We start from the raw sequence: 24,707 nt of genomic DNA, 5'->3' as shown, positions 1-24,707 counted from the left end.
AGACAGCAAGAGGACTCATGGGAATTTCCACACATAATGTCTTTAGAATATTGACACTATCTTTAAAGCAAAAAACCCTAAGTAGTAAAAAGGGTGAGGCATTTTACAGAATATTTCTTATTTTTACCACACGAATTATTATAACATTACCGACTATAGTCCCTAGGCTGTATTTTCCTTTTTTTTTTTTTTTTTTTAAAAGATTTATTTATTTATTTATTTGACGGAGACACAGTGAGAGAGGGAACACAAGCAGGGGGAGTGGGAGAGGGAGAAGCCGGCTTCCTGCTGAGCAGGGAGGCGGATGCAGGACTCAATCCCAGGACCCTGGGACCCTGACCTGAGCCACAGGCAGACGCCTAATGACCGAGCCACCCAGGCACCCCTAGGGTGTACTTTTCAACCCTTTCAAGTGACTTTTTATTTTATAACTGGAAATTTGTACCTCTTAATCCCTTTAAGTATTTTGTCCACCGCCCCCCCCCCCCCCACAAGTATCTCCCTCTTGGCAACCACCAGTTAATTCTCTGTACTTAGTCTGCTTCTGGTTTAGTTTGTTTTCTTTGTCTTCGTTTGTTTTCTTTTACAGATGTTTCTTTACAAAGGTGAAAGATCCTAAAGCAGGTGCGTCAGGTTCAGCATGAACATATTGGAACTCTAATACCATATTCTGCTATATTGTGTCTCCATCTTGAAGGTCTTGATTTTGATCTTATTTCTCAGCCTCTGAAGAGGCCACAAACATGCAACTATATTAGGAAACAAATACACCAGCCCTGCAATAGCCCCACAGGCATTTTGACTTTGTAAAATTGGACCTGAAGAATGATAAATGAACCATACTAAGAAAAAACTGGCAAGTTTTTTTTTTAATTTACTTTAGATAGGCTCCACACTGAACATGGGGCTTGAACTCATGACCCTGCGATCAAGCATCACATGCTCTGTCAACTGAGCCAGCCAGGTGCCCTGAAAAATTGGGAAGTTCTGAACTCATAGGAGATCTCTCTGAACAGCTGCCAAGTGTAATACCAAATTTAACATTTCAGTGCTTAAAGATCCAGAGTAACTCTTAGTGCATCTCCACCCCAAATTATCCTAATTGACTATGCTCTCAGAAGCAATTCTAACAATATGCGATTCAGTTTCTTATAGTTTTCAGCTTTCTGTCCCTTTTTTGCAAAGTTCTTTTTTCTCCTTTTACTCAACTGTAATCTTATAAATGTCAAGTCCTAGTCTGTAAGCACTGAAAAGTGCATTTCCAAGTACCTTCCTCATATACCTAAGGAGTTACAATATCATGGTCAATACACAAGAGTTCCTGTATGGGGCTGACATGTATAAATGATGCCATGTGAAAAATAAGCCTGGGGCAATAAAGCAGCTGGGGAGAGGCATGTTGGAATTCTCATTTCCCTTATATCAAGAAACCTATTCTTAACTGAGAATCTGCAACATGACTGATGCTCCTATTTAATAACCAAACGGTTTTAGAGATAAGAAACGTGGGGCTAAGGAACAACTTAATAACTATCACCAAAGTGAAGGAATAATTTTCAGAAAATGACAGAATTGTATCCAACAAGGTCAGACACACAGGATATACGCAATCCTTCTTTTGCACTCTAACACACGTCTTCAACTAGAACTTTAAGCTGCAAAGGAGCTTCGAGTACATTTCCATAGTATCTTCACTGCCCAGATGGGCAAACAAATGTAAAGCGCTAACAGCACTTACCCAAGCTAAGATAGTATGTCAGGCAGTGCAGGGGCCTGAATCCCAGGGTCCTGGCTTCCAGACCACCAGACTCCCAGTGGACTACGTCCGAGGAAGCACTCAGAAATTCTCCCAATACAATTAATCCGGATTTACATTAATTTCAAGCCAGCAAGCAAACAGGGCAACACATCTGTAGCAGCCCCCAAGGACCCTGTTGAAATGTAGATTTGGATTCAGTGGGTCTGGGACAGGGCCTGAGACTCTGTATTTCTATCATGTTCCTGGGGGACTCTGAGGCTGCTGGGCCATGGACCACACTTTGAGTAGCAAGGCTGGGAAGCACTCACAGAGCTGAGCCGAGTGAAAATGGACTCATGGTACATCCTTGTACATCTAAAAAGGTAGGAAGCAAATGCCAGGGGGAACATGGTGTGGTATGACTGGAAGAGCTAGTACAATATGCTAGTTCCGATGTTGGTTGGCCCTTCCATATCCATTCGTATGGCCTTGCCCACCACACCTGCTTCTACGTACGATGCAGCCTGGAAATGTTAAACACTTGCTTTCTCAGGCTCCCTAGTGGCTAAGGGTAGCTGTGTGCCCCAACTCTGGCCAAGGGGACTGGAGAATGCCCGCCAGGTTCTTCTCGTAAAGGAAAAGCTTGGTTGCAGATAAAACTGAGGATGCCTCACCAAGAACCAGACTCTTAACTCTAGAGAACAAACAGATGGTCACCAGAGGGGAGGGGGCAGGGGGATGGGTGGAGCAGGGGCTGGGAATGCAGGAGGGCACTTGCCCGGATGAGCACCGGGTGTCGTATGGAAGGGTCGAATCACTGCATTGTGCACCGGAAACGAAGAGTACACGGCTTGGTAACTAACTGGAGGTTAAATACAAACTTAAACGGAAAACTGGGACTGCCTCTTCATGCTCCTTCCTGTCTTAAACGAGGGCTCGATGCCTAGAGTCGCAGCAGCCATCTGGTTACCATCAGGCAATAAGCCAACATGCAAAGAACGGCTGAGCAGGAAAGACATGAAGAGCAGAAAGCCCTGACAATGAAGCCCAGCGCCTGCAGCAGCTCGGACTCCCTGCCTCCAGACTTCTTCTCACGCAAAGTAACCGAATGTTTGTATTGCTCAAGCCCTTGTAATGAGCACCGCCTAAGCCATTCTGCTGTAAGTCTGATACCTCTTCTAATTAGATAAATCCTTTGTCTCTTGCCAGTCATTGCAACTGTCTGGTTTTGTCCTGTCGGTCTCCCGCCTGTAAAACAGTCTATTTGTGTGCTCTAGAAAAGGTTCTCATTCATGACCTAAATGCCAAACACAAGAGCCTCTTTGCAGCCCTCATCCTATGTCAAATGCCCTTGGTGTCTGGCTTGGTGCAGCCTCCCTTCCTCTTTCCTCCACGGATTTGCACGGCATTGCTCCAACTCTGCTGCTTCTCTCTGGCTCCTCGGCCATGGCCCCCGTTAAAGCTGTGTGCTCCCCAAACTTCCATGTTTGGCCCTCTCTTCCCCACCCCATGTTGGCCCCCTGCTTGACCACCCGCCACTGTGTCCTTGAATAACAGTAAACCATAGTTAGCAGGCATTTTTCTAGAATGGTGACATTAGCCCAAGTATGGAAAGAACTGAGCTTCCTCGTCATGTCTAGTGGGCCTTACCCGAGCGAAGAGTGTCTCTGGCAGCCACAGTCCTTTTAGGGAACAAGGACCAAGGACAAGGTGGCACAAAAACATGCTATATTTGCTGTTGCTTCCTGGGGCACACATCTTTTAAGCTGCGTATTCTTGGATAAACAAACAAGGATCCTATACTCTGTGTGTGTGTGTGCACTCATGTACACGTGTTATGGGCGTATAGTCACTTCAAGTCCAGCCAAACTGTAACCCCATCTGAGATTTAGGTCTCCAAGTGTGGAAATTATGAAAGTGCACTGAAGTTATTTGTTCACATTTGTTTTCATCCCGAGACTACAAGCTACTGAAGGTCAGAGGCTGTCACTCTCAGCAAGTGCTTGTTGAAAAGCATGGACCCATATTTGCTGGAGCAGTTTAGGGCTCTGGAGGATAAATGGCTTCACTACATGAAACCCTGAGATCACCTTGAGCTCTGGGACTTCCAGTGCCCCCCCCAGTGTGAGTGAGATATTACATGTAAGTGTAATCACTTACCCTCACAGTGTATGTTCTCCCTCCAACTCTGTCCCGTGCTTCTAAAACCAAAACGTTAACGTCATGTTCAGCTAAGAGTTTGGCAGCAGACAATCCTAAAAGGAAAAACAAAAAGAAAAACAAAAACGAAATCAAGGAACATATTAAGACCCAAACGTGAGACAGCCAGGAGTTAGGCAGACCTATACATAAAATGAAAGCAGGGCATCATACGTAACCCTTCATTTTGCTATCTTTCTAATAAAGTCTGGCCATACTGTGATCGATTGAGCCACCAATTTGATAATGTTGCCTATATTACATTATCATAATTTTATCATCTCTTATAAGGTTGGTTGACAAAATGTAATTGTTTTTAAAATATATGTATTTTTGGTGATAATGAAATCCTATTTAAGAGAATGTGCTAAACCCCTAAATCAACCCTTATTGTGCCCTTCTTCCAGAAAACCTGATTGCATAAACAGAAGAGTTTGTTTTCTTGGAAACTTCCCCTGGCTACAACAGCCCTCAATATATCTGTGCTTTTCTCAACTTAAAAACCCCTTGTAGGGGCGCCTGGGTGGCTCAGTCAGGTAAGCGTCTGACCCTTGACTTCAGCTCAGGTCTTGACTTCAAGGTTGTGGGTTCAAGCCCCACGTTGGACTCCACATTGACTGCAGAGCCTACTTAACAGAACAAAACCCTTATAATCACATCTTATGAATTCTATCTGAATTATATGCTTGCTAGGGCTTGTTTTTCCCACCAGATTCAAAGTTACCTAAGGTAGGAATCATGCATCACACTATTCGTTGGCTCAAAGCTGAGAATGGGTTTTTCACATCTAAATAAAAACCGTCATAAAAGATGGATTTAAAACCTAATACAGTAATACCAAAAAGGGAAATGTTGCAGATTAACATTATTATTGTGACAAAAGGGTTAGGAACCTACCGATAGGGACTCCAACTGGCCAAAGATGGAACAATCTAAGTATCAAATCAAATTAACAACTGCAGGGGGGAGATAGGGCAGGGGAAAAAATACAAAATAACTGTGGTGGCTGAAATCCATAAATTCCTAATAATACTAAACCAATTAAAAAAAAAAAACCTCTCCCTGGATCTTTGGAGAAGGATAAGGAACCACCTCACCAGTTTGGAAATGCCTAAAGGAAAAGAAAAGCATCTGGCATTCATCCTACCTCTCCTACTTGCAGTGAACTGCAAAGCAACCAAACAGCTAACAAAGGGAGGTTCTGCACCTAAAAGCATGCTAGCTAATCAGTGAAGACAAATAAAATTAGAACATCAGCATGCTGCAATGCCTAATCAACTGATGGACCTAGTGTAATAAGCATCAACATCTGCTAACATCACACAAAAAAGAGATATAACCAGATATTATCTGCCTCCTGATGGAACAACACACCAGCATCTATGAAGTCATTAAGAAGGAAAGAAGGGGAGGGAGACAAGGGGCAAATACTAAATTCTAATGTGATCAAGCTTCTAGATCTTCTACTTTAGGGCAGAGGAACATGTTTAAATAGTACTACTGCGATGCAATCAAGAAAAGCCAGATTGTAGGAAATCCTACAGGACTACCCTGGTATTTGTTTTTGTTTTCTTGTTTGTTTTTTAACGACTTGCCCGTTCCTGTTCTCTTCCCCCTCTTTATCCGTTGCAGGCTTTTCCCATAATCAATCTCATACATGTCTTGACGTCTGCTCTCAGAGGACCCAGACCGACACAGCATTTTGTCCATATACAGAATCAAGGATAATCTGGGTTTAGAAGATCTAGAATGTGGGGAGGCTAAACCATAATATCAAGCACTGCTATCTGCTAATACTTGTATGTAGTTTTGACCCCTTCAAGTACAATGTAACATTACACTGCCGACATTCATGAAAGATTTAGGTATGCAACAAATCTTTGGAATCTGCTCATAAAGAAAGCATCCATCCTGTGACATTTAAATAAATTCAAACCAATGTCTGCAAACCTTGGTGCAATGTGTTCTCGGGGACAGAGCCAAAGGCTTCTTCTGCTGAGGGTCATTTAAAAAAAGGATGAAGTTGATATTAAACGTCTATTGATGCACAGATCTTCTAATGTCAAAGTACCACTGTATATTTAAAAGCAGAGAAACTCAGATACAAAAAGGTTCCTTTCTTCCCAGTTCGTCTTAATCAAACTATAAACAAATTAGAAAAATAAAGCCAAGGGTTTACTAGAATTCATCGGTTGGTAGCTCCTCCTCTAAAGGAGGAGAAAGTCGCCCTCTGCATGCTGCCTACAAAGAAGCTGAGATGGCTCTGACCTCCAGCAGCTGTGGGTCCCACAGCGTCCGGCTCCTGGCACCTAAGGCAGCCTAGCAGCTGGTTTGGGGCTACATATACAGATCAGGTTCATGTGCCTTGCCTGTTACCATCCCTGGGAGTTGATTTCATTGTCCCCATATTCCAGATGAGAAAGCCAAGCACCCAAAATGACCACAACAAAGTCTCCAGAAAAGTGAATGGTTTTACTTCTCACACCCTCACTTGGAGCCTGAGCAAAATCAAATTTAATGTGTAACTCTAAACGAGTTTGGCAAGTGGCGTTCAGTGCCAATAAAGAATAAGCACCACTGGGGATTCTGGAGGGGATGGGGGGAGCGGGATGAGCTGAGTTGGGACAATGACCACACCAGGAAAAAAGTCATTTTTGGATATAAACAAAATTAAAAAGCTGACCACAAGGGTTGTTTCTGCATTCCAAGAAAATGATTGGGCCTATCTCAGCAAGGAAAGATTCAACTCTTAGTTAAGAAATAAAGAGAATATTTAAAACATTTTAAAAGGATTTCAGAAAAAAAAAATGCTTTTAAAAAAGATCTTGGGGGTGGCTGGGTGGCTCAGTTCGTTGGGCATCCGACTCCTGATTTCAGCTCGGATCACGATCTTGGGGTTGTGAGATGGCACCCGTGTAGGGCTCCACGCTCAGTGTCTCATGTGTGCTCGCTCTCTCTCTCTCTCTCTCTCTCTCTCAAATAAATAAAATCTTTAAAAACGTCTAGGAATTTGAAGAGGGAAGATGTAAACTATCTAGAAAAAATATTTCTTCTACAACACTGAATAAATGGGGTTCCAAGGTTTCAGTTTGTGTGTTTATTGTGAACAAGATAAGGAACTTCCACAATAATTAAAAGATTAGAAAATACTGAATATGGAAATAAAAGCTAGGGCCATTTAAAAAAAAGTTATTTAAAGATATATTTATTTGAGAGAGAAAGAATGTGCGCACATATGAGGAGTTGGAGCAGAGGAAGAAGGAGAGAAAATCTCTCAAAACCCTGAGACCATGACCTGAGCCAAAATCAAGTTAGGTGCTTAACCGACTGAGCCACCCAGGGGCCCAAAAACTTGTTTCTGAATAATAATAATTAATTTTGAATAGATAATTCAGTAAGTCGAAAATAAGACACAGGCAAATACTTACAGTCCAGGACGTTTTTCTACTATTATAACTGTGGCTGTTGATTTGAATGAAACTGACGCCTGCTTCAAGGTCAAAGTCTTGGATATTCCTTAACTCCTATTTTGTTCTTACTCTGTGTATCACTATGTATCACTTCCCCCATCACCACAAAACTCAATAATCATTCACAGAAAAATGTCATATCTCAATTGTCAACTCCACAGATTAGCTTAAAGGCTTCTGCCTTTAACTTTCAAAATATTTACTTAGCTTTTTTTTTTTTTTTTTGTAAATGGGGTAAAATTTTTAGAAAAGAAAAGGCTTTTACGTCTGAAGGCAAGTCACCAAATACAATGTAGCTATTGCAAAATGGATTTTATTATTTTTTAATTGAAATATAGGGCTCCCCACAAGGGTAGCTACCATCTGTCACCATACAATGCTATTACAATACCATAGACTATATTCCTTATGCTGGACCTTTCCTCTCCATGACTAATTCCTTCCATAAAAAGATTTTATACTCAAATTCTTTAATTTTCATATTTGTTATGAACAGAATAAATCTCATATAGATTTAAGGTTCATCTTTTTCCAAAGAAAAATAGATCAGCCAAAGCTAAGAGCACTGAATGCCATAGCTCCTCATTTCATTCATTTTTCCATCATTTCATTGCCACATGGAAGCCTGAGTGATAGAAGAGACCTGCCCCCCACCCAACCCTCCTGGTAGGCACCATCACCCTTCCCCTGACAAAATAAGGAAAGGGTTTGTTATAGTGGTATGCTGCTAAATGGTTAACAACCATCTCTGGGCTGTGGGGAGGGAGAGGACACCTGATTTGTACCACTGGGGTTTCTGTGGTGTATAGACATTCCCATGATGTCTGATTTCAAACTACTTATTTCAAGCTACCCACACGGTATCACCGAATGTGGAATTGGAAAGAGGCCTCTCCAGCTGGTAGAAGCCGGCTCCCCCACACACTGTTAGAGGTATAAACTCTCGGCCTCAGATCTGTGTGGAGAGGGATAGAGTCAGGGAGGGGAGAGTGTGTATTAAATCAGCAGGTGTATGAGATACAAGTGTCCTTGTGTCTAAAGTCTCTGGTTCTCCCACAGAGAACCTCCATTTGGAGGGGAGAGGTCTAAGTGGGTACTGGTAGAATCTACCATTCATTGCACATGCACCTAGAGCTGTTCCTCTCCCAAATCATGGCAAAGCAAACTCCTTAGGAGGGAAAGAGCCCAGGACTCTCAAACGTCCTGTGGTTTTCTATGAGGGTTAAGAGCCTGGAAAAGTCATGTCACAAAGAGTTTGATCAAGGCTTACTGTGTAAATCAGGATCTGATCACTTTTAAAATGCAAAAAAAAATCTGAAAAACAGGAAAATCAGAGGAGCAGGGCACAAGCAAATCTTGAATCATTCTGCCATTAAGTAGCTTAAATAGGAACGAGGAGTTTAAAACAATACAGTTCCTCTCCCAATATTTCTTCTATCATTTGGGTTTCAGATAAACCAAAATAAAACAGGTGAAAGGACGTATTAGATAAGTTTAAAAAAAAAAAAAAAAAAGCCAGGCTGCTTTTAAAAACACACACCAGGGCGCCTGGGTGGCTCAGTGGGTTAAAGCCTCTGCCTCCGGCTTGGGTCATGATCTCAGGGTCCTGGGATGGAACCCCACATCGCATCGGGGCTCTCTGCTCAGCAGGGAGCCTGCTTCCTCCTTTCTCTCTCTGGCTGCCTCTCTGCCTACTTGTGATCTCTGTCTGTCAAATAAATAAATAAAATCTTAAAAAAAAATAAAAACACACGTCGTCTGAGAGTTCAGGCAACTGTTTTGTTTTGTTTATACAACAATACTGAAAAATTGTGCTCGTTCTGAGATACTATACTATACTTTCCTTAGTTTTATTTTTTTATCTAATTAATTAATTAATTAATTACTGCTGGTTATTGGGCCAGGAGGGCCCAGAGGAGGCAGGCAGCAGCGGTGCTGCTATGGCAACCTCAGACCAAGCTCCAGCTTCTTAAAGCCACTGCCCTTGGAAATGATGTTCCAGCAGACTCTGCACTGCCTCCCAATGTCCGGCTGTGCCTAACCTCCCCACAGAAACGGTACAGGCAATGATCTCACCCACGCGGTGCACCTGGCAATGGAATTAATCATACCTGCAATGAAGCCTTCCAAGAAATGGTCCTCAGCTTCCTGGGATAGAAATCGGTTACTGTGGAACCTGGCCTCACACTAAGCCCCACCTCCTCTAGCTCGCTGAGGGCCCTTCCCTTCACTGTCCTTCCTCAAGGACCTGCATTATTACTTTACTTGACAGAAAAGAAGAAATTTGTCCATTTGACTCGTGCTACCCTTTCCAGTTCAATTTCTGGTGTTGCTTCCACAACAGATGATCTGGTGTCTTTTCCACTCCTTCACTAGAACAAACCTTGAAACAGAGCCCATTCCTCGTGACAAGTGTCTGGGGAACACACTTTCAATACAGGCAGGTGTTTTCCTCTTCTGTCACACTCTGTCCCTGTCAGCCTGTTTTATTTTTCTTCTTCCCCCCAAGTGCCACCTGGAACCAGACACAAAGCGTTTATGGCACCTGCACTAGAATGAAGTCCCCAAGCAAGGTGGGTCACAGAGGCATCTCCAGCTCAATACGTCTCAAGCAGGACACTTGCTATCTCCCCAGAACTCAGTCCTCTCCCCCAACCCTCTGCAACTCAGTAAATGGCACCACCATTTACTCAGACGCTCTGGTCAAAACTCTCGAAGCTATTCCTGATTCTTCTCCTTTTGTCACTTACTTCATCCATTCGAGGGGCAGGTCCTCTTGGTTGCGGCCTCAGACTATGTTCTGAATCTGCCTGCTTCCCATTGCGACCTCAGACACTCTGGTCCAAGCCATGGTGGCCCTTTGCCCTCACCCAAGGCACCATGATCTCTTGCCCAGAGATCTGACTCATAACTAGTGTGTTGACTTTTTTGAGAACAGAAATGTGTTATACGTCTTTGCATCCCTAGAACAGACCCTGCCATGTTGCAGGTGCTTAAATGCTTGTTGCAATGACTAGAATAATCTCATACTGAGAAAATGAAACCATGCTCACCTGGATGAGGGCAACAGGGAAGTTTCTAATGCTTGGATTGTATTTATCTCGAGCAGCTAAGGAGACTGAAAAGGACAAGGCGCCACATCATTTTAACCTTTGTGTCTAAGCCAGCCAGCGGAGTCTATACTACTAGTACATTTTCTGGTCTCTGATCCAGTATTGTACTTTTTAGCAAAACGGAACAGAGAGTATCAGTGTATACACAAACCTGTCCTGGACACATATAACCATTCCAATCTATGTATCCATCCTTACGTCCAACTGCAATGTGTCCTTCCTTTCAGAGAAATAATTCTCTGCTTTTGAAAATGCCAAATCTTCTAATCCCTTTGATAAGCTAAAAAGACAGTGCTGTCTCAAATGATAAATAGATGAAAACTAACAATTAACTTCAATTTGCCCGGAATTCGACAGATTGGTTGTCTAGACAGTCCTAATTTATTTGATTATTGTTCAGCATTCATCTTTACTTTAGACAAATAGATTTCATCCGAGTTTGGGAATGCAATTACCCCTTAATTCATGATCCACCCCATTCTTTTACTGAAACTTTAAAAATATACCAAGGGGTGGGGGGTGGGTACGCCTGGGTGGCTCAGTCGGTGAAGTGTCTGCCTTCGGCTCAGGTCACGATCTTGGGGTCCTGAGATCGAGCCCCACATCAGGCTCCCTGTTCAGTGGGGAATCTGCTTCTCCCTCTCCATCTGCCCCCTCATCCCACTCATGTTCTCTTCTCCCTTAAATATATAATTTTTTAAAAAATACACCAAGGGCCCTCCACACTGCTGTCCCTAGATTCTGCACACTAAGATGCACTTTGGTTTAAAGTGATAGTTTCAAAAATATTTTATGGGAACACTAGTCCTCAAGATGTTCACGGGAGAAGTATCAATGTTCATGGATGTTGCAACATACCTCATTTCTCCCTCTGGGAAATGTGTGGCACATGGTGGCATAATAAAGGGCCCTAATAAGTCCTGCAGTGAAGAGACCCAGTCAACTCAGTATTTCTCCACCTTCTGCCTTTTTATTTATTTATTTATTTTAAATTGATTTCTTTTTTTTTTTTTGAAGATTTTTATTTATGTATTTGACAGACAGAGCTCACAAGTAGGCAGAGAGGCAGGCAGAGAGAGAGGAGGAAGCAGGCTCCCCGCTGAGCAGAGAGCCCATTGCGGGGCTTGATCCCAGGACCCTGAGATCATGACCTGAGCAGAAGGGCAGAGGCTTTAAACCACTGAGCCATCCAGGTGCTCCAACCTTCTGCCTTTTTAAAAACACTACTCCTCGAAACACATTTTGGGAAAGCTCTTTTCATCTCTTATAAGAGTATCCAAATATTGATAGTTATAAACTCCCCTGGACAGGGACCCAGGTGAATGATACCTAGAGCACAAGCTAAGGGTTCTGAAGCAAAACTTGAGGGCAGCTACTGCTTATGCTCTGCTGGCTCTCCTAGTTCTTCCTCTTAATTCTTAGAAGTGACATTTTTCTTCAACGTTCACATTCATCAACACCTAGGAATGTGTAGATTGTGTATCACTTATTAAGCTTTTAAAGTTAACTTTCTGTTATTCAGCAACGTGATCTCTAGCCAACAGAATTCTTACATAACTGCACGTTTGGACTCAGGACTCTACACTCTGAGGACAATAAAAAGTATAGTCAAACATCACCTCTTACCAAAGGTTTAGAAGCAATGTTCCCAAAGCAGGAAAACAGAAATTTTGCTCCCGGTGTGCAGTAAGCACACGATCAACAGATTATTTATCAAATGAATGGATGAATGAGTGAATGAATGAGCAAACACGGACAGGCGTGCAAGAAACATTCTGGAATTTGGGGTGCCTGGGTGGCTTCTTGGGTTAAAGCCTCTGCCTTCGGCTCAGCTCATGATCTCAGGGTCCTGGGATCGGGCCCCACATCGGGCTCTCCGCTTGGCGGGGAACCTGCTTCCCCCGCCCTCTCTCTGCCTGCCTCTCTGCCTACTTGTGTTCTCTCTCTGTCAAATAAATAAATAAAATCTTAAAAAAAAAAAAAAAGAAAAAAAAAAAGAAAAATTCTGGAATTTAAGCCACAGCTCAAAGAAAATCCATTTAACCTGGAAATGGTCACCTTAAACGTCATCTTGATGTGTCAACTATACCTCAATTAAAAAAAAAATTTCTAATTTTAAAAACAAAATAAATGACTTACCAGTAAGAAAAAAGAAGACAAGAAAAAAAAAAAAAAGAAAAAGTTGTTTTTATTGCATTTCAGAAATTCACTCAAAACCCACAACACTTCTGTCAAGTCTTACTTCCTCTAAGAAATCCTACCCTTGTCTGTCATTTCCTGCTTCCCTTGTCTGTCCCACCACTGACCTCCTGAACCAACCTCAGACGCCAACAGCATTTTAGATTTCCAGTTGGAATGGCACAGAAAGTTCCTGGGCATCACCTGGTCAGTGGAGAGACAAGTGGACTCTCAGATAAACTGGAGAATTTCACTCTTCTACTGAATTTTGTCAAATGCTCCCAATGACCAAGGAGCATAGGCTATCACGAATGCATGTTAAAGGGATGTCTGGGTGGCTCAGTGGGTTAAAGCCTCTGTCTTCAGCTCAGGTCATGATCCCAGAGTCCTGGGATCGAGCCCTGCATCAGGCTCTCTGCTCAGTAGGGAGGCTGTTTCCTTCCCTCTCTCTCTGCCTGTCTCTTCACCTACTTGTGATCTCTGTCAAATAAATAAATAAAATCTTTAAAAAAAACCAACTGCATGCTAAATAACAAATATATATTTAATATTAGTGGCTTAATTTCAATACCTAAAATCTGTAAATACCAATCTTGGAAAACTATTTTCCAAAAAAAAACACATCAACCACCATAGCCTTCCATTTTCTTCACCTGTGTTTTCTCTCCACATTCAATTTTTCCAAAACATGTCTGGTTCACTGCTTAACTTATCATGGACTTAATATAGGAGACACATATGCCTTATTTTTCAGCCTAGATGTCTTGACTGTTTTTAATCATTGTCTATTTACACAGTCATTACTTGTAACTCTCTAATGACTTAGTCAATCCTTTGAATTTTCATTTTTCCACTACTTCTGCGAACTCTCAGTCTCAGCCCCAAATAGTTACACTACAGGGACAGTGATGCTGAAGACGTTTCCATAACAACTGATGTTGGCCTGGGGCAGGAGGAAAAAGTCTATGAGTAAAAACTCATATTTTTTGGTGTAAAATTTCTTTTTTTAAAGATTTTATTTATTTATTTGACAGACAGAGATCACAAGCAGGCAGAAGCAGACAGAGAGAGGTCGGGGGGAAGCAAGCTCCTCACTGAGCAGAGAGCCCAATTCGGGGCTCGATCCCAGGACCCTGAGACCATGACCGGAGGTGAAGGCAGAGGCTCAATCTACCAAGCCACCCAGGCGCCCCATGGTGGAAAGTTTCAATACCTTTCATCAGATATTCAAAGGGAAACAGGATCCAAAATGTTAAGAAAAACTGATGGAAACTAGTCAAACAACTGCTCCTCATGATCCTAAACACACCAGGTATGGACCTTTCAAAAAGGAAATAAATTCTTCATATGAAAGTCATTTGACCTTAATAGGGTGTCCCATATTTTTAAGTAAAAATGTTCGTGCAGCAGTAACAGGCCATGTAACATATTCTAAAACATAAATTACTGTGCAACAATAGTTATCACTGTGTTTTAGAGCATCAAGCGTCAAAGTAGAGCAAAAATAAAGTTTACTGCAGTTCTAGGGACGGGCCTACGGGGCAAGCCCAGCGAGGCAGGGTAAAGAAGCAGCACTGCCCTGATGGTCAACGTTTTAGGGGTCCAAAGTCAAGAATTTTTTGGCATTTGGTAATTTACTTGATCCCTTGGAGCCTCTGTGTTGGTCCCTGTAAGGGCTTACAGGCTGTAATTCTGTGACCTTTGAACATGGTTAATATGTAATAAATCCAACTCTCAAAGCTTATCATCTGATGTTTACGTTCTTATTGACACTTTTACCGAATCAATGATTAATTATTGCTATAAAGTGGGGGTTTGTTTACTTTGGCTTAGCAACAACTACAAAAGGGTTTTGAAACTAAGGCTCAGAGAAGTCATGGAGAAGGTGTGAATGAGTAGGTGTAAGAGAGCTCCAGACTCGGATTTAATTAAGTTAGTGTAGGATGTCAGTGTGAGAGATCATGCAAACTGTTTCCAGAATACAACATGGAGGGAAAAATGTGTAGAGGAGGATATTCAAAAGAGAAAGCTGAAGAGACAGACAGTAGGACGACTACTAATTACTAAAAGAGATGCTGGAAGATACATTACATATAACATAGTCCAACTTAATCCAACCTCTAATTGTATAGATAACAAAACCCACAGCTAAAAGATTTTACACTGCCCTGGGGGCACCTAGCTGGCATAGTCAGTAGAGTGTGCAACTCTTGATCTCGGGACCGTGAGTTTGAGCTCCACATTGGGTATAGAGATGACTTAAAAAATTGTTTTAAAATGTGGAAAAAAAAAAGATTTTAAGCTGCCCTAATTCATAATGCCAACATAATAAGGAACAGATCATCCGGAAGAAAATACAAATTCCTGGCAAAACTATAAAATATTTTTCACCATAAAGGCAAAGAACAATCCTAACCATCAACTTGACTCAAAGCTTACAATAGTAAAAAATGTAACTAAACTTCTTTTGGCTGATTTTGTGGAGTTCTGATCACTCAAACCTAACATGAGAAGGAGCTGTCATTATGAAATCTACCCAATCTCATACACGCAAGCAGTCTTCAAACAAGTGCTGCCTGGATGTCTGTGCTCTTGCAAAACCCTTGTATGTGATATAAAATGACAACAGGGGCTGCCTGGGTGACTCAGTCAGTTAAGCCTCTGCCTTCGGCTCAGGTCAGGGTCCCAGGGTCCTGGGATCAAGCCCTGCGTTGGGATCCTTGCTCAGCAGGAAGTCTGCTTCTCCCTCTGCCCTTCCCCCTGCTTGTGTAAATAAATAAAAATCTTTAAAAAAAATTTTTTTTTTAAACTACAACAGGGGGCGTCCAGGTGGCTCAGTGCGTTAAAGCCTCTGCCTTCAGCTCAGGTTGTGATCTTGGGGTCCTGGGATGTAGCCAAACATCAGACTCTCTGCTCGGCGAGGACCCTGCTTCCCCCTCTCTCTCTGCCTGTTTGTGATCTCTGACAAATAAATAAATAAAATCTTAAAAAAAAAAAAAACTACAACAGAACCTCAGTCTTTCTGGGTACACTTGAATCCAAAAACTGGCAAGATTGGTTACATATAGATTAATATGTGTATGTCATACCTGCACAAAGTCTGTATGACCCATAGTCTCCAATAACAAACTCCCACCTTTCAACTTCTCAATCATGGGTCTCTGTGACGTAATTACGCTAATTACACTGTACTTAGATCTATTGTTAAATGCATTTTTCACATTAGCTGAGGACTGTGTGTCAGGTCAAGCCAATTAGTACTGGCTACATGTGAAAACGGCCCATTAAATGTTAGCTAAACCCCACATCTCATTCAACCATGAAGATTTCAAAAAAATCAGAACCCAAATATTCTAGCATTCTTTGTTCAACATCAAAAAAGTTCCTAAAGTGAAAGGATGCTAATTTAAGAAAAAAACACAAAACAGAGGCAAAGACGTGTCCTAAAAGGCAGAATATTAGTGCCCCATCTGCACTGAACCTCAGAGTATCTGTATAACTATGGTGCCGCAAAAAAGCAGCATTTGTAAATGTTTTTTGTAATCACTACCAAACCACAACCATCTGTTGCCAAGTTCTGAGTTAAAATGCCAAAAATGCTCTCATCAAAAAGGATTCTTCAGGGTGATGCATTTCAGCAAAAAGGGAAATTGCGGTATGTTGTGGACTCCGTTGTCAGAATTCAGAGGATTAGTCAACCTTCTTGCAAAACAGCTTTTCTGTCTCAGAGGATGAAAAGGATTCAATCTCCGCTGATTTTATACAGTCCCGACTTCTGGGTGGCTAGTGTGCTCAATTCTTTAAGCAGAATTCGGCTCATGGATAAAAATATGGGGGAGGTCCTCTACTTAAACACTAGTTGGAAATAATCTCTTTCCATGTGACACTTCAAAATTTCCAAAACCGTGGAAAAACTCTTCCACTAAGTGTTTTCACTTAAAAACTTATCTTTCAAGGTCCCAGCACTTGTTCATACTCATGACAATAATGTTTCTTCCACTGTTCTAATGTCGATTATTCTCTTACTTGATTCCTTCTTGCACAAGGATGAGGCACCTTATGGGCAGGGAAACTACTTACTCATCATCAGACCTTTTCCCCCGAGATTTAGCCACTGCCTGGCATAAGGCAGAGGCTCCCAAAGGGCTTCAATGAGTCCAGGCAGCAGAGCCATCTCTGCTCATAATAAGTTGCTCTGAGGAGCAGAGCTTTCCCCTTCCCTAGATGTGTTCAAAGCTACAGCCAGATCATCACCAAGGACATGCCGCAGAGACGATTGAAATCTTAGGTGAATGGACCGGACTGCCTGGCAAAAACCCCTTGGGCCCAGACTCTGAAGTACACATTGACCCCTGGAGGTGGGCTTTTTTCCCCCTTTTCTTTTTCTCCCCCTACAGACAGCCAATTCAGAAATTCTAGGTTCGAGGCAGATTTTAAAATCGTATGCCACTGGGTTTCTGTCATTTGTTGTATCTGTGTCAGCTCCTGCCTAAGAACTAGCATCAACGGTCAATGACTAAATTGCTATAGTTAAAATAACATCAAGAAATAGACACAGAAAATAAGTGTGCATTGTTAGACACAGATGACAAACACTAACAGGGAAAAATCAAGGCCAGCCAGAGTGATTAAGGAAAGGGTCTTTAGGGGCAGCTGGGTGGCTCAGATGGTGAGGTGTCTGCCTTTGGCTCAGGTTATGGTCTCAGGGTCCTGGGATTGAGCCCTGTGTTGGGCTCCCTGCTCAGTAGGAAGTCTGCTTCTCCCTCTGTTTTCCTTCTCCCCCCACCCCACCCCCATTCCAGCTTGTGTGTGTACGCTTACTCTCTCTCTCAAATGAATAAATAAAATCTTTTTTAAAAAAAAGGGTCATTAATCAGATGTTGAAGAATGAATAAAATGTAAACGGTCAGAGAGAAACACTCCCATGTTAAGAAAGACAAAAACAAGGAAGCGGTGAAGGGACAAAATAAACATGGTGTAGCACTGTTGACAAGACAGCAGTGTGCCTCCATGTTGGTGACAGTGGGGGATGTTAGTTGTCTAACTAAGTGGGCTTGACAACTGAGCGTATGGAGGGAAGCTTGAGGGGCTGGTAATAGACCACTGAAGGAAAGTCTTGAGCAGAAGAGCAAGATGATGAAAGAAGTGTTTAAAAATTCAAGTCTGGGGACACCTGGGTGGCTCAGTGGGTTAAGCCGCTGCCTTCGGCTCAGGTCATGATCCCAGGGTCCTGGGATCAAGCCCCGTATCGGGCTCTCTGCTCAGCAGGGAGCCTGCTTCTCCCTCTCTCTCTGCCTGCCTCTCTGCCTACTTGTAATCTGTGTCTGTCAAATAAATAAATAAAACCTTAAAAAAATTCAAGTCTGGTTATGGAATGAGTAAGTCATGGGGATGAAAGGTACAGCATATATGAAAGGGAATATAATCAATATAGTACCGTACTACAGTGTAATGGTACACATGGTAACTACACTTCTGGTGAGCCTAGAATAACATATAGACTTAACAAATCTCTATGTTGTATATCTGAAACGAATGTAACATTATGTGTCAACTATGCCCAAATTGAAAAAAAAAAAATATCAACTCTGGGAGAACACTGCAGGATGGACATGAAGGGAGAGCCCAAAGTAAAGGGTAGCCATTGGAAAGATGGTCATAACCTGATGAGCCAAAGGGGTCCAGAGTCTATCCTGGGGATGGGGGAGTCACTGGGTATGGAGAAGAGGAAAAGCCCAAACAAGGAATTAGAAGGATCTGTTGGCTGGGTATAAAGGATTATGGTGCCAAGAACAGAGCCAAGGCAGTGAGGAAGAAAAGCTGGGTTGGAGGTCAAGGAGGCTTTTGGACATGCTGAATATGAAGCAAGAACAGGACATTAAAGGGTGAAATACCCAGGAGCAGATAATAGAATCTCAGAGAAAGAAATGGATCCAAACTAGAGACTTAAGAGCTTTCTATAGATAAGGGAAATCTCAAGTCCTAGAATGAGTAAGAAAGGGGAAAAGTGCATAAGAACACAACAGTGATCAACAGCTGAACCTCAAGCCATTTCAAAACTGGAAGTTCACAAAAATATGGGCGCAATGAAAGGAACAGTAAAGGGGCAATCAGTGTGGAATAAAAAATTCAGGATCCAAGTGTCACAGAATGAAAGGAGTTTCAAGAAGGACTTGATGATAGATGATGGATGACAAGTAAGGGCAAAGCATATACCATATGCCATTATATTACTTACAAATGAGCATGGGGGTCTCCCTTCTCCACTACTGACACAGTATATACAATTATGTAATTGATGAGTGGACAATAAAAGGGGGCTTGTGGCTATAAGACGTGCTCTGTTTTATTTTTTTTGAAGATTTATTTATTTTGGAGAGAGCATGCATGCACATGCATGATTGGAAGAGGGGAAGACAGAAGGAAACTTCAAGCAGACTCCCCACTGAGTATGGAGTCCCACACAGAACCTGATCTCAGCACCCATAAGATCATGACCTGTGCCACCAAGAGTCGGATGCTTAACCCACTGGGCTACCCAGGCATCCCTGTTTTAAGGTTTGTTTGTTTTTTGTTTTTGTTTTTGTTTTGTTTTGTTTTTTTAATGATGAGAGAGCTATATTAAGATGCTTCCACTCTTGGGTGCCTGGGTGGCTCAGTCAATTAAGCATCTGGCTTCAGCTCAGGTCACGATCCCAGGGTCTTGGGATCAAGCGCCACAACCCCTTCTTCTCCTTCTTCTGCTCCCCCCAACTTGTGCTCTTTGTCAATTAAATAAATAATCTTTAAAACTGATATTGAAAAAAGATGCTGCCATTCTTTATAGAGCCAAGATAGTTATCAAAAATGAAAGATAATTCTGTTACTATGGATTGATTTTGAGGAATGTCATTTGGAATTTGTACTCTTCTGGGAGCTACATTGTTATAAAGTAATGACACTGAAGATGCTGAGAATTGGCCATATATTATAAGTGTGTGGGTAGCATATTAAGGTGTTCAAGTTGTGATGGAAGTTTTAAGAAATATCCCAAAGCATTTAAAACTGATACAGGGATTAAGTCGCTCACGGGACTCTTCTAAGCACAGGCAAAAATGATGTGTTTCTGAGATGGGGTTCTCAAGAACCCCTTAAGCAATAACGCTTCTCGCCTGCTTATGAAATATCCAGTCTGTGTGCAGGGTTCAGCCTGAGCCAGACTTGCATCTACTTTTAATTTTAGCTGTGAACCATCCTGGGAAAGCACTACAGCCAGAATCCAATGTTTCTGGTCAGTTTTGGTGTTAAAGCCACTCCAATTGAGTGATGAGAGATGATACTAGAGGAAGCTCCCTGGTTTTCCACTGTCACTAAGGGACTGGAAGCTGGTTGCTAGAATAGGTGTGTGAAATACTGTGCAATAAAGTCCCTCTGCTTTTCCTCACATGAAACAAATGAATAATGAATAATGATCAGAGACAGATCCAGGTTTTGAGGGGCCTGAAGCTTACATGATTTGGGTGCCCTCTTAAAGAAAAAAGAATTCAAGGTTACCAATACAAGACACAGTCTGAAGCTATTTATTCAGAATGAGGAGCAGAAGGCACCTGCAGTTTAAAGGCCATAAAGCAGGACGGTCACCGGCTCCACAATAAATCCACCTTGGCTCATGACCAATTATTAGGAATAAGATTTGGAAAGGGAGACACAACAGGTAATTGCGCAGAGGGAAAAGACAAGACAAAAACGCTCCTTAAGGAATACGGGAGCATAAAACAAGAAAAACAAAGATAAAATTCCAGAAAGAACCCCAAATTGTGAAGTGTGGATAATGGAGATGGGGGAAGAGAAAGAACTAATCACTTCATAGACCACACAATCAGAACATTTATTTCAACAATCACATTGCTTCTAGGAGGCATGCATGGGAGGACTAGGTTTTTGGGAAACACCAGTTCTCTTCACTGCACGCACTTGGCAAGTGTTTGTTCAATGGATGAATGGAAACAAGAGAAATGTACTTCTTTTTCTTACTCTCCACCATGCTCTGCTTGCCTCTGATGTTCCAACATACATGCATGTTTTTGTGGGCACTGGCTAGAGTGTCAAAGCAACAGCTTGGGCCAACCTCTCCTCTGGAGATTCAGACTGTTGATCCTCAAGAGACCAAGTCAAGCTATCTCCACTCAAAATTGATTTTTAAGCATGCTCAGAGTCTCCCCCTCCTCAGATGATGCACACAAATGGCTACTGTGGGCCATTCTACTTAATTCCCTTCCACCTTCTTTCTGGCTCTTTCTAAATCAGATCCTGCAGGTATATTTCAGAAATTAGTGGGAATCTGGGCAGATTCATGCGGGACTCTAGCTAGGGCTGAACTGAAATACAATGCCTGAATTTCCAATTTTAGCAATTATGACAGCCGAAGTGACAACTGAATATATCAGTCATGATGAGGTTTCCAGGAAGATACAGGCAAGCCTTATGCACTTGGTCAGCTGCAAACCTAGGACAGGACCAGGGGAACCCAGGCTCCCCAGCTCCACACAGGACAGGATTCCGTCACTGGGAGCTGTTATGAAAGGACACAACAGGGAATGACCAGCTACAGGCCTCTGCTTCACAAAGGGATTCCCTTTGGGCAACACATGCCCTACACCTTCCTGCAAGTTCTAAAAAAACAGCCGGAGTAGGTTAAAACTAAGAGCCCATCTTCTCTCCTCTAAAACAAAATAAAAAAACAACGAACACGTTTTACTAAACGATTTTTCCTTCTTCACTTACCAAATTTTCTAAGGAAAAGATCTTGGAGAAGAGCAGAACCAGAATAACACTCTTACTACTTCAATACTACAAAAATCCCAACACTGATGTTCTGTTTAGGGCAAAGGACGTGAAATAAGTGAGGCAAAGCAGCCACCTCAGGGATTAGAAGTGAAGGTCTTAAATGGAAAAAAAAATCATTCAGCCCTTTTTCTGGCTAAGTGGTTCAACTGCTGGAAAGTAATTGAAAGTCTCCAGACCTCAGTTACTTGGTTTTGTAAAATGGGGGCGAGTACCCCTCTCACAGGACTGCTGAGGATTGAGGAAATGCTAGTCAAGTACCGAATATAACTGCACAGCGAGTGCTAATTAAATGCTAGTATTTAATAGTAGCAGTAAAATTATTGTTCTGCCTCCCCCAGTTCACACTACTGGCAAATCTGGCCCAACCCCCACTCTCGCCTCGCAGGATCCGGCCCGGGCACTGTTGCATTGTTGCACTCCAGCAAGCAAGAGAGACCCCCCGCCCACCCCATATGCTGCTGCGCTACTGGAAGCCCCCCACCCCGGGCCGTCCAGGGGCCCTCAGGTTGCCACTACGGTCCATACTGACCTGAGATGCCGCCTCCTATCACGACTACGTCGAACATGTGGCCCGCGATACTCGACTTCTCCTCACTCTCCATGCTCTGGCTGAGACTCTCCCGGGGCGTAGGTATAGGAGTGGAGCGGGCCAAGGGCGGGGCGGGCCCTTCTACCCACTCTCTGGGGGAGTCCGGGGGCGGAGCCGATTCTTCCACCGACCCTCGGGCAGAGCCCGGCACTGAGGGCGGAGCAGCCCCTCGCACTGCTCGGTCAGGGGAGCCCGGGGGCGGAGCCGATCCTTCCGCGGATGTTCGGGGGGCACCTGGCACTGAGGGCAGGGTGGACCCTTGTGCCGACCCTCGGGAGGCGTTCCTGGGCGTAAGAAGTCCTCGTACCGAATCCCAGGGGGAGCCGGGCACGGAGGGCTGGGTGGACCCTTGTGCCGACCCTCCGGGGTTGTTTCTGGGTGTAAGAGGTCCTTGTACCGAAACCCGGGGGGAGCCGGGCACGGAGGGCTGGGTGGACCCTTGTGCCGACCCTCGGGAGGTGTTCCTGGGCGTAAGAGGTCCTTGTACTGAACCCCGCGGGGAGTCGGGCACGGAGGGCTGGGTGGACCCTTGTGCCGACCCTCGGGAGGTGTTCCTGGGCGTAAGGGGTCCTTGTACCGAATCCCGGGGGGAGCCGGGCACGGAGGGCTGGGTGGACCCTTGTGCCGACCCTCGGGAGGCGTTGCTGGGCGTAAGAGGTCCTCGTACCGAATCCCGGGGGGAGCCGGGCACCGAGGGCGGGGTGGACTCGGAGAGCTGGGCGGATCCTTGCTGCGGAGCCGGGAGGGAGCTGAGCTTGGAGGGCGGGGCGGACCCTTGCAGCGACACTCGAGAGGAGTCCAAGAGCGGGGCAGATCCCGGCAGTGAACTCCGCGGGGTACTGAGCACTGAGGGCGGGGGCGACCCTTGTACCGACACTCGGGAAGACTCCGAGAGCATAACAGATGCGTCTACTGACAGTCGGGAAGAGCCGGGTCCTGAGAACTGATAGGATCCTTGCAGTGACACTAGCGGGGAGTTATTGGGTACGGGAGGCCCCTGCACCGAACTCCAAGAGGAGCCGATCACTGAGGGCGGGGCAAGCCCGAGTGCTGACACCTCGGGAGTGTTATTGGGTGTAAGAGGTTCTGGAATTGGTAACCTGAGGAAGCCAGGCGAGAAGGGCAAGACAAACCCTTGCCCTGATTCTTGGATAGAGGTCGTGGATGTAGGACGTCCTGGTACTGATTCTCGGGAATAGACGAACACTGCGGGCGGGGTGGACTCAGATATCGACGCTAGAGGGGGAACTGAGAGCGAGGCAGGTCTTTGTACCGGTACCCGGGGGTGGCCTGCGTCAGGGGTGGAAGCTGGCGCGGCCCCATCGGCGGTGCTCTGGCGGGTGGCAGACATGGGGATCTGATGGTTCAGGCCGCGGGCGCCGAAGCCCTCCAGGCCAATCCTAGAGTCTGTGTTGGTCCTGGGGCCGGGAGTGGAGCCGAGTTGGGCTGGCGCGCCGGAGCTCTTCTCGTATCCGGGGTCCGGTATGGAAGCGTTCGACAGGAAGCTGGAAAACGGACTAGAGAAGGTCCGCCACTCAGAACCGCTGCTTGACCCGGAGGCGGAGGATGTGACCGCGCCCAAGTTGGAGTCGGGGTCCGGGATACGGGAAGCTGTGCCCCCGGCTCCAGGCGCGGGCTCCGCCTCGCAGCCCCTCCCGCTGCCACTGACTCTGGAGGCGGCGGAGCTGTGTGAGCTCATGATTCCGGAGCGCGCGGGGCGGGTGACGACGTTCTGCTCCCCGCCCCTCCCCCACGGGCGCGTGCCTCGCCAGCTCCTGGGTCCGGTACCCGCGCGCTCCCGAGGCCGCCCCAGCAGACTGGCCCACTGGGCGGCGGGGGAGCCTAGGGCTAGCTCAGCGCGGCTCCGTCTCTCTCGCCGGCCCCGAAGGGCGGGCGACGCCCCCAAGGGCGCAGTGGCGGCCCCGCGGGGGTTTGAGCCTAGCGCCCTTATTCTCACACCCTGACTAAAAGAAGACTGAGCCAGGTGGGCTAAGGGAAGCGGGTAATTATGACTGTGGGGTCCCGGCGCTGCACGGCACTTGGGTGGGCTCCTTTGTGACGTCACAAGGGGCTGGGTGAGGTCTGCGCAGCCGCGGGCCCCTCCCTAGGGAGGGGGCGGGGTGAGGTGGGAAGCCGTTGGGGCCAACGGGCGGTTATTGATTCTCTGTGGGGTTGTCCAAGCTGAGGTGCTTGACCCCAAACGAAGCAAGTAGGCAAGAAAATTAAGAACTGTAGTATCAGGGGCGCGTGGGTGGCTCAGTCCGTTAAGCTTTTGCCTTTGGTTCAGGTCATGATCCCAGAATCTTGGACTGGAGCCCCCATCAGGCTCCCTGCTCTGTAAGGGAGCCAGCTTCTCCCTCTTACCCTGCTTCCTCATCCCTTAAGCTCGCGCTCTCTCTTAAATAAGTAAATGAAGTCTTTGAAAAAAAAAGAAAAGAAACCAAAAAAATCCCTCAGCTATCTCAGATTAAGTGGGACCTGCACTTTAAAAGTGAAGATCAAGGGCTGGTTAAGGAGCACAAGCAAACAAAACACATGTTTCCCCATCCTACCAAAAAGATACTTAGTGAACATATTTTACTGTACAACCAGCC

The 24,707-nt window shown here is 44.7% G+C and overlaps 1 protein-coding gene and 1 long non-coding RNA gene across 2 annotated transcripts in view; one reads left to right on the top strand and one right to left on the bottom strand.

The window, feature by feature from the left end:
- The window catches only part of LOC131822198 (amine oxidase [flavin-containing] A), a 68,767-nt gene extending 45,303 nt beyond the window's left edge, over window positions 1–23,464 (bottom strand). Inside the window, exons 1-2 of the mRNA XM_059158645.1 lie at window positions 22,054–23,464; window positions 3,899–3,993 (exon numbers count right to left, since the gene is read on the bottom strand). Coding sequence (XP_059014628.1) covers window positions 3,899–3,993; window positions 22,054–23,464 — 1,506 coding nt within the window. The remainder of the gene's footprint in view (window positions 1–3,898; window positions 3,994–22,053) is intronic.
- Window positions 2,752–5,801, top strand: LOC131822200 (uncharacterized). The gene is made up of 3 exons (XR_009350114.1): window positions 2,752–2,898; window positions 4,345–4,473; window positions 5,570–5,801. It is a non-coding gene; the product is annotated as an uncharacterized LOC131822200 (long non-coding RNA).
- Window positions 23,465–24,707: the final 1,243 nt, after the last annotated feature.

This window comes from Mustela lutreola, chromosome X, assembly GCF_030435805.1.
Source record: "Mustela lutreola isolate mMusLut2 chromosome X, mMusLut2.pri, whole genome shotgun sequence".
NCBI lineage: Eukaryota > Metazoa > Chordata > Mammalia > Carnivora > Mustelidae > Mustela > Mustela lutreola.
Note: the sequence above shows the minus strand (reverse complement) of the source record. Positions and strands in the feature narration are given on the sequence as shown.